General features: G+C 42.3%; 1 protein-coding gene across 2 annotated transcripts in view; it reads left to right on the forward strand.

The window, feature by feature from the left end:
* Dnah7 (dynein axonemal heavy chain 7) overlaps positions 1 to 12,512 on the forward strand; it is a 211,976-nt gene that overhangs the window by 74,675 nt on the left and 124,789 nt on the right. For both annotated transcript variants that reach the window (XM_010631953.2, XM_010631954.3), the window contains exons 22-25: positions 1,070 to 1,210; positions 2,817 to 3,029; positions 4,863 to 4,972; positions 11,343 to 11,511. In XM_010631953.2, the coding sequence (XP_010630255.1) occupies positions 1,070 to 1,210; positions 2,817 to 3,029; positions 4,863 to 4,972; positions 11,343 to 11,511 (633 nt within the window). The remainder of the gene's footprint in view (positions 1 to 1,069; positions 1,211 to 2,816; positions 3,030 to 4,862; positions 4,973 to 11,342; positions 11,512 to 12,512) is intronic.

Raw genomic sequence — 12,512 nt, forward strand, 5'->3', positions numbered from 1 at the left:
CAACTCACAACTCATTGCATTTTAAATTTTTTTTTTAAAATATATTAATTTTATTTTTTTTTTTTTTTTTTTTTTTTTTTTTTTTTTTTTTTTTTTTTTTTTTTTTTTTTTTTTTTTTTTTTTTTTTTTTTTTTTTTGTACTGGGGATTGAACTCAGCCTTGCACTTGCAAGGCAGGCAGTGGAATCACTAAGCTAAATCCCCGGCCCTTGAGTTTTTTTTAATATTCTAGATAGTAGTCCTTGTCTAACAGCTGGCAAATTTCTTCTCCTGTTCTGTAGGTTGTCTCTTCATTCTGTTGGTTGTTTCTTTTGCTGTGCAGCAGCTTTTTAATATGATCCCATCGGTTAATTCTTGGTACTATTTCCTATGCAACCAGGGTTCTGTTCAGAAAGTCTTGCTTATGCCTCTGATTTTGAGAGCTTTACCTCTTTTAACTTCTAGCAAATTAAGTATTTTTGTTTTCACATTTAGGTCTTTGATCTATTCTGATCTTAGTCTAGACTCAGCCTTTGGCCTGTGAGCAGCCAGTTTCCCCAGCACCATCTATCGTAGACATTATCTTTCCTACTGTGTGTGGCTTTGACTCCTTCTATACCCACAGGATGGAGAAGAAGGGTGAGGCCCAAGACAGGAGGCTCTGTAGAGAGCTGTGTGATTTGTCTGAGTGTACTAAGGGAGACCCAATTGTACAAAATGGACAGCGGTAGCCATACATTTGGTGACTCATTTTGAAATGATTTAAATCTATGTTTTACCATAAAGTTACTCACGTTTGTTCAATTCAAATGTATATAAGGTGTCTTTGGCTGAAACTGGTCCAGTGACTATTTTATATAATACAGTTCATACAAGTTGATAATATATCTGCAACATGAAATGTTGGAGTAATGCACATGTCCACAAGTGTATGAACAAATTTGAATTTAAATACTTTAATCATGCTTGATGTCGTTCTTTCAGTATTGGTTGAGATGCTGAGAAGTATGGGTTCCTCTAGTTTGGAAATTTTGCTCTTTGCTGTTCAGCTTGTCCAAGAACCTGTTCATCTTTAACATTTTCTTAACTAGGTAATTGGAAACGCAATTCTGGCCTATATGAGTAATGAACGAATGAACTGGGTGCGGGAGTGGCCCGGTCAGGCTGTTCTTTGTGTATCCCAGACCTTCTGGACAAAAGAAGTACAAACAGCCATCATGATGGGGCTAGAGGTAAGCACTTGGTGCCTCGTGTTTCAGCCACTTTTCTAACATTACGTTGTGAGATTATACTTATTTGATAACACCAGACTAGGAAAGTCTACTCCAAAACCCCTTGGTGCTCCAAGCATCAAATTACAGATTTTAAATAAAATTTCCAATCACAAATATGTAGGAGAACTCATGCAAATGATTGTCTAAAATTTATGTCTGAACCTCTAGTTTGCTCGCATTGTGTAAAAGTGATAAAATGCTGACTCTCAATCTTGTTATTTTACACATTTTTGTGCCTTTAAAAAGTAGAGGGCAGTGGACTAAGAAATTTCCTAAGATAAGAAAGATTAGGGGAGTATGGAGGAATATAGTTCTCTGTTTTGCCTGGAAAAAAACCTACCCTGTATACTCAAGAGACCAGCTGATTTACTCTTATTTCAATTTTTAATACATTTATTTTTGAGTACATGTTTTGAATGATAACATTAAATATTTCAATGGTTTGACATTCTTGGATGTGTTAATTTCATATTAATTAGATCAGTTAGATCATTAATTAAAAAACAAAATGATAATACAAGTCTTAAGATAGGACTTTGAGTCCAGTTTTCAGTTGACTGATGGGTCAACTGGAATCTAGCGATTTTAGATCTTTAGTTTAAAACCATGACACTGGCTGAATGTGGTAGCACACGCCTGTAATCCCAGCTCTTGGGAAGCTGAGGCAGGAGGATCATCAGGCATTCGAGACCAGCCTGCCCTACATAGTGAATTCAAGGCCAGCCTTGAGACCCCATCTCAACCCCCACAAACGACAGTAGTTTTATTCATTGCACAGATTCTTTTCTAAAATAACAACTCACCCTCATGAGGGGGAACTAATCCAGAGCCACTAGACCTGCGTTAATCCCTTCTGAGGACGATGCCCCTGGTCTGATTATTTTTCTCAAGGACCCACTTGTCAAAGGTCCACCATCTCAGCACTGCCACACTGGGGACCACACCTCCTGCATGGGCAGCTCTACCCACACCCTGGCAGCGTCTTGCTATTTTGAGTGGTATGAACCCCACTGAGAAGGTTCATAGAGGGTCCGCTAGGATCCAAGAAAGAGAAAAACAGACTCCAGTGCTCAGGCTTCATCACTGCCGTGTCTTGCTTTGCCATTTCTACTCTTCTGATCTCCAGTAGGCTTCTTTCTGTGAGAGGTGAAGCTTGCTAGCTTCCGAAGGACATTGAAGGTCCAGGAAGCCTGGTGGGAGCGCTTTCTTCTCTCCGTCCATAGCCACCCCAGGAAGAACCACAGTGAGCTCCAGTCGGCGCCCACATGCCTGTCCCATGTTCCAGGTGGGGGAATGTGATCGACAGCTCCAAACAGACCAGAGACCCGAGAAGGGCTGGAGATAGAAAAGGAGAGGGTGTTGGGTAGACACAAACTACTTTCTCTTGCCGCTCTGTCTTGCCACATTGGGCCCGCTCACCCAGCAGCTCTGGTAGTGAGGAAAATCGATTAGTTTTAAATCGTCATATAGAAGATTAAGATGAAAATGCAAAGAAGACCCTACCTGTGTGCTAATTCAAAATGATTCTGCTCACATTGGGAAATAATATCTTATTTTCTTTCAGGCTCTTGAGCAGTACTTGGAAAAATGTAACAAACAGATCGATGATATTGTCACTTTGGTCCGGGGCAAACTGTCCAAGCAGAATCGCGTTACTCTGGGAGCCCTCGTGGTGCTGGACGTCCACGCCAGAGACGTGCTGTCAACACTCGTCCAAAAGCGGGTCAGCCACGACTCTGACTTTGAATGGTTGAGTCAGCTTAGGTACTACTGGCAAGTAAGTTATACATGAATGTTATTACAAAGCAATTTCGGCCCATAGCTTTTTAATTTGTGCCTGCTTGCTCACATGGGAAATAGTATCAGTAATATAAGACTGTTTTGCTGATGGCCGGCTCAACCCACTAAGTGTTTCTCCAGTTTGAACATTAAGAAAGCCAATAACTATATCATCAATATCTATGTTTAGATCTGTGTCTGTATCCAAGTGTGGTGCTAATGTAAATACATATGTAGAAAGGTAAACATTATGACAGACTGTCAAAAATTACTAATTATTAGGTGAATCACTGTGCTTGCAATTTGAAAAATGCTCAGACTAGCCAATTTAAAATTTTTAGATTCCTGATGCATCTAAAGAATGTACACATCAAACTTTTAATTCTGATTTGGTCACTCAGGTTTCCTCTGATCAATAGAAGCTAGAAACATGATCTGTGTCTTTGTCACTGGGACAAAACTCCCAACACCCATGAATTAAAGGAGCTTTTTTTCCTCATTGAGTTTATTGGTACATTTTAGGTATGCAGTATGGTTACATTCATCATTGGGATCTTGTACCTCTACATGACAGGTCTTGGTTCTCATTTTTTCCCCTTGTCCCTGCCCTCCCCTCCCCCTTTACAAACACTTCATTTCCATTTTTTCATTTTCTCCTATTTTTTTCTTTTCCCTTATTACCTTTCCCCTACCCTTCCCACTTTCCCTACCCCTTTAGCCCCTTTCTTCCTATTTCCCACTGTCCGTTATATCATTAGGATCTTATGTACTAGTATAGTTTATTCACACCAGAGAAAGTGAAATAAATAAGTCACACATGTGTAAACACCGAATAGTTTCTCTGGTGTGAAAGGAGAAGTTCTTTATTCTTTCATTTTCAGTTTTTATTTTTAGGAGAGGTTTATTCGGGCTCACAGTTGTAGAGGTCTCAGCCTGCTGTTGGCTGGCTCAAATGCAGAGACGGGCTGGTGGAAGGGTCTGGATGGAGGACAGCGGACCGCTCCATGGCAGTCAGGAAGCAGCGAGAGAAGGGGGAGCCAGGGAGGGAGATGCAGTCCCTCGGGTCACGCTCCCAGCGAGCCCCTCCAGCCCGACCCCGCCTCCTAACAGCATATCCAGCTGCTGTCCTTACCGGGGGGCGAATCCACCCATCAGTGGGACGCCCCATGAGAATGGTGGGCGGGCGGGACTCTATTCTGTGAGAATCTGCAAGGACTTCCCGAGGGCACCTGGGTGAACGGCGGTGGCAGTGGTGGCTGGGAAGGCAGGAGGAGCAGGGGCAGTTGGTAAGGTGGGCGGCCCTGGCCTGCTGAGTGTGGGCAGAGTGAGCGGATGGCTGGAGGAGCAGGCTCAGAAGTTCTCGGGACGGAGTTACCGTGGAAGGTGTGGGAAGGAGGAGAGGAAAGATAAGAACCGGCATCCCGGGAAGCCGCTCGAGGGGCGGTGTGGGCAATAGTTAGGGACACAGATGGCAGAACCATTCCTTCCAATCCTAGACCCTCCCCTGGGCAGACGCATAAGCTTGGGTCGGTTCCCCCTCTATAAAATGGTGACGATGAAATACTCATTCTGCGTTGAAAAAAAAATGAAAATAAGAGATAAGGCACAAGTTCAGAAATGTGGTGTGGGAAAAATTGAAGCCACTGACTTCAGTGTGTCACCCATGGAAACCAGGACTCCAGGGAACCGCTTATTCAGCTCAATCAAATGACGTCTGAAAAGTGAATTTTAGAGCCATCTACATTATGGCTATTTGCTAATGAGCTTGTGATGGGATCGTGTTTAAAACTTTGTTGTCTAAACTAACTTCATTTTACCTGGTTTACCGTAGGAGAATCATTTAGAAACGAAGATGATCAATGCTGGTCTGAGATATGGGTATGAATATCTGGGAAATTCACCCAGGCTGGTTATTACCCCTCTCACGGATCGATGTTACAGGTAAACCCTTTAATGGAAGGATATACTGGAAATAATTTTCATCGCCCCGGTCCATGGGTTTATTTAAAAATTCCAAGTTATCTCCCCTATTGTAAACTTAGCCTGTGTTATTCCCATGAACCACTGTTGCTTCTGCTGTTCTCCATTCCTTGTTTCTTCCTGAAACTCTCTTGCTGCTTTTGGATCATTTGAGCAGTGTTACTTCTCCCCCTGAAACACTGAATGTCCTAGAGTTCTGCTGTCACGTGTGTTTTGTGTCATGCTTCGTATTTTCCTGAATGTTCTCATCCACTCTCAGGCTCAATGACCTACCTACCGAAGACCCTGAATCCGTACCTGTCTTGTGAGCTTTTGCTGTACAATGCCTACTGGGCAGCTCTGCTGATGATCTCCTAGGTTCTTACACTTCCATTTTTTTTTTTTTTCCAAAAGCAGCCTCCTGCATTAGCCCGGGGGCCTGAGTCACACCTGAGAACCAGGTGGTGAGAAGCCACCCACTCTGCTGTCTTTACCAAAAGTGAGCTTTAACCTTGGCTCCTCTTAGTTCTGTTTTAAATGAATGAAATTAATTTGCTTACTTAGGTTTAGTTTTTTTTTTTTTTTACTATTCTCTTTCTTTTATAAATTATACTTTTAGAGCAGCTTCAGATTTACAGAGAAATGATGCTGAAAGTATAGGGAATTCCTAAGTAAGAGCACCCCATGGTCCTGTCATTAACATCTTGTCTTATTGGGAGGGTTACATTTGCTACAACTACAACTGATAAGCTAATATTGACACATTGCTAATGAAAGTCCGTAATTTATATCAGAGTCCACTATGCTATGGGCTTCTGAGATTTGACACATGCACGATGTCATGTATTTTCGTTATAGTATCTTACAGAATGGTTTGTTTCCCTGCCTTACAAATGTTCTGCGTACTACACTTTCATCTCTTCTCCCTTCCTTCTGAATCTTCGCTACCCATAGTTTTTGTCCCTGTAGTTTTGTCTTTTTCCTAATGTCCTAGTCTTGAAATCTACATTGTGTCTTCTTTCACTTATCCGTGTGCATTTATGTTTTCTCTGTCTTCATAGCTTGATAGCACCTTTCTTTTTATTCCCGAATAATGCTGTATGACATGGATCACTACGGTTCAGCTACTCAGTTTTTGAAGGGCACATTGGTTGCTTCCAAGTTGGGACGAAAGAAGCTACAAATAACTCCTGCACAGAATTTTTGTGGGGACATAAGTTTTTAATCCATTTGAGTCAATACCCAGAGATTATGATTGTGAATCCTACAGTAAATCTATGTTTAGCTTCCTGAGACGCTGCCAGACTCTTTCATGGAGGCTTTGCCATGAGCATTCCCACAAGCAGAGTGAGAGCTCCTTTATTCCACACCCTTGGCAGCCTTTGGTGTTGCTGGTGTTTTGGATTTTAGCAGAGTAGTGAATCTCAGTTTGCTTTACATTGCAACTCCCTAGTGGCGTATCATGGAGCATGTTTTCATGTTAGTCTCTATTTGAATATCTTCTCTGATGAGGTATTAGTTAGCTTGTCCACATTTTATCATCAGACTGCTTCCTTTAAGTTGTGGAGTTTTAAGAATTCTTTGCATATTTTGTATATAATTGTATCTGGTGTTTTTATAAACATTTTCTTTCAGTCTATAGTTTGTGTTTTCATTTTCTTAATAATGCCTTTCACAAAGTTCAGATTTTAATCCTATGTAGTCTCATTTTTTTTTCATAGAGCAAACTTTTTGACGTTGTACCTTAAAAGTTCTTATCGAACTTGGAGTCATTTAGAGTTTCTCCTGTGTTACCTTCTTGTTGGATAGTTCTGTGTTTTGCATTTAAGTTCGTGTTCTACTTTTAATTAATTCTGTGTCTATATTTACTTTTGTGCGTGTGAATATGCACTGTGCATTGGAAAGAATATCCTTTCTCCATTGACTTTGTTCTTTCGTCAAAGATATGATTTTGTTTTAGAAATGTCTCTCCAACACGTTGGAGTCTACCTTTGTCTTCCTCCAGAGCCCAGATGAACTAAGGTTAATGGTACAAAGTCATAGTTTGTATATGGTGGAGCGAGGGTCCCATCCTCAATTCAAAATCCTTAGTTACAAGCTGGACTGAAGAATATAACTAGGTTGTACATTATTATTTCCCTCTTCTTAGGGCTAAGCATACTTTCCACATGGGTGAAAAGAAAGAATAATGGGTCCAGAAAGAATAACGGGTTCAGCTGATGAATGAGAGCCTCGTGGGGACCTCACTCACTATTCAACGGGGTCCCGATCCTGTTAGACTTGACCTCCCAAGGGTGGCCTGGATGAAGAGAGAGTGGAAGTTTTGGTAGATATTCCTTTCACATGGCTAATATACCCAAAATGAGAAGAAGGGTAGGAGGATGCCGCCCAACACGATTTTTACCTTTCTGACTGCACTATCGCCCCCTTCCTACCTATTTAAATATCTTCCCAACTTATGCTCAAATGTAGCATACAGAGACTGAGAAGACCAACACTGGGTCCACCCTCTGGTGTCCCCAAACACTCTCTGTCCACTGCTTGACTCAGTACTTTTGTACACACCGGCTCGTGTTCCAGGACAGCTCTTCCCTCTCTAGTTCCCCAGCAAACATGACTGTCGTCTGCTCAGTTCCCCGAGACATCATCTCCCACGGGTGGCCTTCTTTGCTGTCCCTGGCTACACTGGCAGTCTCTGCCTGACGACTCTCATCACACTGCTGTCTTCGCAGTGCCCTTTGCATTGTCAGGTCCCCCGTGTTCATTTTAAAGGATGCTGAGGGCGGCGCTTGATGTGTGTCTGGTCTTCCTCCGAGGCCTGACAGAATTGTTGATTTCAGCCAAAGGCAGTGTAGCAGATCTGACCTGTGCTTTGATACCGGGCCAGTTGCATGACTGGTCAGGCCCTGTTCCTGAAGTCTCTGCCTGGGCCGAGTCCAGTGCTCTTGCTTGTGTCTGAACACCGTACCCTGAGGAGCCATGGCAGATGTTATAGTAAAGGACTCACGTCCGACATACATGTGCGCACCCATCCTGTAACTGTGCTGGTGAAAATACTTAAACTGCATTTATTCATTCAACAAGTATTAGTAACTATCTATTATATATGATACATCCTGGTAGCGCTCAGTAGGAAAAAAGGTAATCTCAGTACCCAGATGTTTTCCAGTCAGATAGGAAAAGCAGATTAGAAAGCGATTCTAGTACAGTGTCCTGAATGAAAATTCAGAGGTAAACACGAGATGCTATAGGCACCTGCAACCCAGCTGGGAGTGGAAGTTCGTGAGGAATTCACTGAACAGTCATGTTACTGTGGGATCTGAGTAGAGATCTTCTGTTAGATCTTATGGTAAAGAATAAGGGGATTTAGCTAAGTGAAAGTAGAAATGTATCTTGTATGAGTGAATTTTAATCCATTTACATTTAATGTGATTAGTAAACTATCTGGACTTTCTAAACTCACCACATATTGTGCTTTATGTTCCCCAAGTTTTAATTTTTACTTTCTTTGGTTTTCCTCTCCTTTTGCTTTATCTTTTATTAAGTGACTAAGTTTTCTTAATTATTTTCCTCATCTGTTATGGACACTACATGGGATATGATACGGGTTTATACTTCTGTTCTTTAAAGGTTAACTTTCACTGAAAAAGTCTATGCTCAGTGAAACCTAAAATTAATAAATAACTCTGTTGTCTTTTGCATAATGAAATAATTTCAACTGCTTTGAGTCCAAGTTTCTATCCCTCATATTCTCAATATTGTCAAATATTAACCTTTGTTTTACAATTTATTTCCCCAAATTATTCATTTTAGCTAATGTGTTAAGAAAATTGGTTTCAGGATGGAAGCAGAAAATGATTTTTTAAAATTATTGTTCTTTTAAGTTTTCTCTATCAAATATTTGTCCATTTCTGGATGAAATCTAGTCTAGACATACTTGCTTCTTAAGAGGTTAATGATTATTATGTTACTTCTCCCCCGACAGCAAGTCTGCATAGTTCAAGTATCATAGTTGTTATCTCTCATGGAATTTAGAACTTCCTTCTGCTCTGGCTCAGGCCGGAGTGGGGTTTGGAGCCTATGTGAAAGATGGTGTGGTCAATCCTTGTCGTTTTTTTCTGGGCCCTTGCACTGCTGCCTCCATGGCCCACATGCTGGGGTTCCTGGGTTTGGAGGCTGGTGGAGGAGGATTACAAGTCTACGGGTGACAGCTGTCTCTTGGTGGTTGACCAGATGCCCCGTTCACCCAGGGAAGCTCTGTGTGCTTGGGCCCCTCAGTTCTGGATCCCTGCTGTGGAAAGGCTGGGTCCACCACAGCCTGCCCTCCACAGGGATCTTCTCCGCCCCTCCCGGCCTTGGGCACAAGGCCTACTAGGCGCAGCTCATCTCTGGCTGCTTCTGGTGACACCCGCATCTTTCTGGCTGACTGTGTGTGCACCTCTCTTACTGTCCCTTTTCTCGCGCTGCTGTTGGAAGCACCAGGCTTTCTCTAAGTTGTTGGGGTTGTGACTGGGCTCTCAGTTCTGGTGTTTCACAAGCTCCCTGGAGCACCTGGAGTGCAGGCTTTCTGGAAAGTTCTCTGATTCCACTCAGTTACCTTGGGAAAGGAAGCACTTCTCTCCCTTATGCCACGTGGAGGGATGTGGAGCACACAGTACTCTACAGGCCTCCCGGAAGAAATTCTCTACCTCTCCTTTACAGTCTTCCTGGGCAATTTTTGTATGTTCTGATGGTGGCTCGTTTGCCAGACTCATCTCATTATTTACAATACACAAGCTTCTGGCATTTCTTGTTTTCAATTTTGGAGCTTTAGTCAAAATTCGGAGGCAGAAAAGCCCTCTTCAATATAGGAGTAGACAGTTTTACAATTAAATCTTTTCTTTACTCACCATCATTTCCTGCTTTGCTTTACTTCTCATTTAATTTTGTCCTAACTTGGCAATATCCTTAGGTAGTTGTTTCAGCGAGACTCTGAAAACCATGTGTTCTATTAGTCTTTGTCTAAAAATGTCTCTTTCTGTTGTATTTAGTGAATTATTCATCGATAGATTAACTGGGCATAGAATTGTAGATTGAATAGTAGTTTTCCATCAAAGGTACTATTTTCCCCAAATATAATATTCTCCCCTGGAATTCTTTCCTACAGCCGAGAAATCTGTTACTTTCATTACTCTTTTCTAGGTAATTGTCTTTTTTGATGTTTTTAGGCACTTTCTTTTCTTTTCTTTTTTTCTTTTTTTGGTGATGCTCACTGTGATGTTGTTAGATGTGGATTAGTTTTTATTTATCCTATTTGAGACTGTCTCAAAATAGGTATTTTTTTCCTTTCTGGAAAATTCTCAGTCATTAACTAAGGGAACGCTGATAAGGATGGCCTTGGAGAACTTCACTGACTTTGTGAAAAGAGCACCTTCTCATCATGGTTGCCCCTGTCTCCTCCTTGGTGCCATCTGTTTCCTGACCCACGTCAAGGCCCCCTCATTCAGAGCTGCTTCCCAGGCCATCCTGCAGGTGCTCGGCGTGGGGTGCCCTTCCTTACCTCGGAGCTTTGGACTGCCTCTCAGGAAAGCCGCAGGGCTCTCTCGAGTGCAGAAGGCACCGTGCTAATCTCTTAGCCCGGCCCTGTGCCGTGGCTGCTGGTATCGCATCCTCTGGTCTGTGGACGATGCGGGCCTGCGACCAGCCTGTGAGGAGTGAGCTTCCCTTGGCGTCTGCACGCGGCCCTTCCTCACCTGTGGCCAGTGCTAGAGACTGGATCCTAACTGGAAAGTGAGAGTCGAGGCTGTGTTTCAAGGCTGCTAGATTCATGTGGGTGGATCCACTCCTCTGCCCTGCCTTGTTCAGCACTGAAGATTTGTTTTCTCTGACCGGTACAGAATGCAGAAACCTATAAACACACCTGTGTTTACTGCAGACCCTTAGAACAGAACCGACCTGGGCAGCTTCAGTGCTCAATTACTCCTCCAGCTCCTCCGTTCCTCTTGATGGGTGATTTTTCCTTTTATTCTTTACAATGTGGCCAAGTGTTTTAAAAGTTGCTCTTTGTTTTTCATTATGTGCCATTAAGGTCAGAAAAAGGATCAGGTTGCTTGGGGTCAGCTGAATTCTCCATGTTGAGCACAAGTCGCCAAGGAATTTCAAAAGTGCATTTGTCTAAATTTGTTAATTGTGCGCTTTCAGAGGTAAAACGTAAGAACAGATGAGGTAGCGTATTGTCAGATTTTCTGAGGTTACTGGGAAGAAAGGAATTGTGAAAGAGGAAGTGGCAAATTTGGCTCTCGTTTTATGGTTTTTGGTATGTGCATTTAACAAATCCCACTACTCCACGCAGACGTAGCATCTTCTCTTGCAGGACGTTGTTTGGAGCTCTTCACTTGCACCTTGGAGGGGCGCCCGAGGGCCCGGCTGGCACGGGGAAGACGGAAACCACCAAGGACTTAGCCAAAGCTGTAGCCAAACAGTGTGTCGTCTTCAACTGCTCGGATGGGTTGGATTACTTGGCTTTAGGAAAATTTTTTAAGGTTTGAATTGACTCCTCATTCCTTCATAAGAGGATACTTGATCAGAGAGGAGAGTTATTTATAACGAAACATAAATGTATGCATGTAAAAGATATCCTATATCTTAAAAGTACTGTCTTAATAATCCTCCAGGGAAGTATCCTGTGTGTGTGCGCGTGTGTGTTGCTGAGACAATTATGAGTTTTAAAAAAAGCAAATCAAAATTATAATGAATAAAAAAGTCGAAGAAATACTTAAGTAATGTTTTATTTATCCTCTGTCATGATCTGTAAATGTACTATAATGATTATATAAGGAATAAATAGCAAATTGGTAGTTTGAATAACCATTATATTTCTGTGTGTTTAGAGAAATATGTGGTATATATTATTCATTTTTAGTCTAGTGATATTCTTAATGCTTTGATTTAGTCATATGCAGTAATAGCGCTGCATTTCCACATCAATGAGCACTTCTGAATTGTATGGATCCCGTCCTGACGTCAGGTCCATGCCGGAAATGGGGGTACACATTCAGTGGCATGCTTCCTACTGTCAAGAACCTCACAGTGGACCGGGAATGTAGCTCAGTGGTGTCACTGCCTGCTTGTCAAGCACAAGGTCCCGAGTTTGATCCCCGGTGCAAAAAAACAAAAACCTCACAGTCATGTAACTGTTCGAGTCTGAGACCTCGTGAACATCCTGCTCAGTGTGATTTTAATCCTTCCACTATATAATGCTTTACAGGTCAATCATGGATAAAATCTCTAGATAATGGAAACTTACTGTTCCTTGACATAGATGGACTTCATGCTCAGTCCATTGGGATTCAGCGTAATCTGCTGAGTACAAATCCTCAGCCGCCGTCATCGGCTGTGGGTGCTCATGCTCATGAAGCAGTCAGCATCTTATTAGTACAGAGTTAGTCTCCCTGGATACAATGTGTGTATGAAGTGCTATGCATCATGCCCGGCATATGACAGACAGTGGAACACACACATGCACATACACTGCATAATATGT

The sequence above is a fragment of the Fukomys damarensis genome, unplaced genomic scaffold, assembly GCF_012274545.1.
Source record: "Fukomys damarensis isolate Sample0158 unplaced genomic scaffold, DMR_v1.0_HiC HiC_scaffold_26, whole genome shotgun sequence".
NCBI lineage: Eukaryota > Metazoa > Chordata > Mammalia > Rodentia > Bathyergidae > Fukomys > Fukomys damarensis.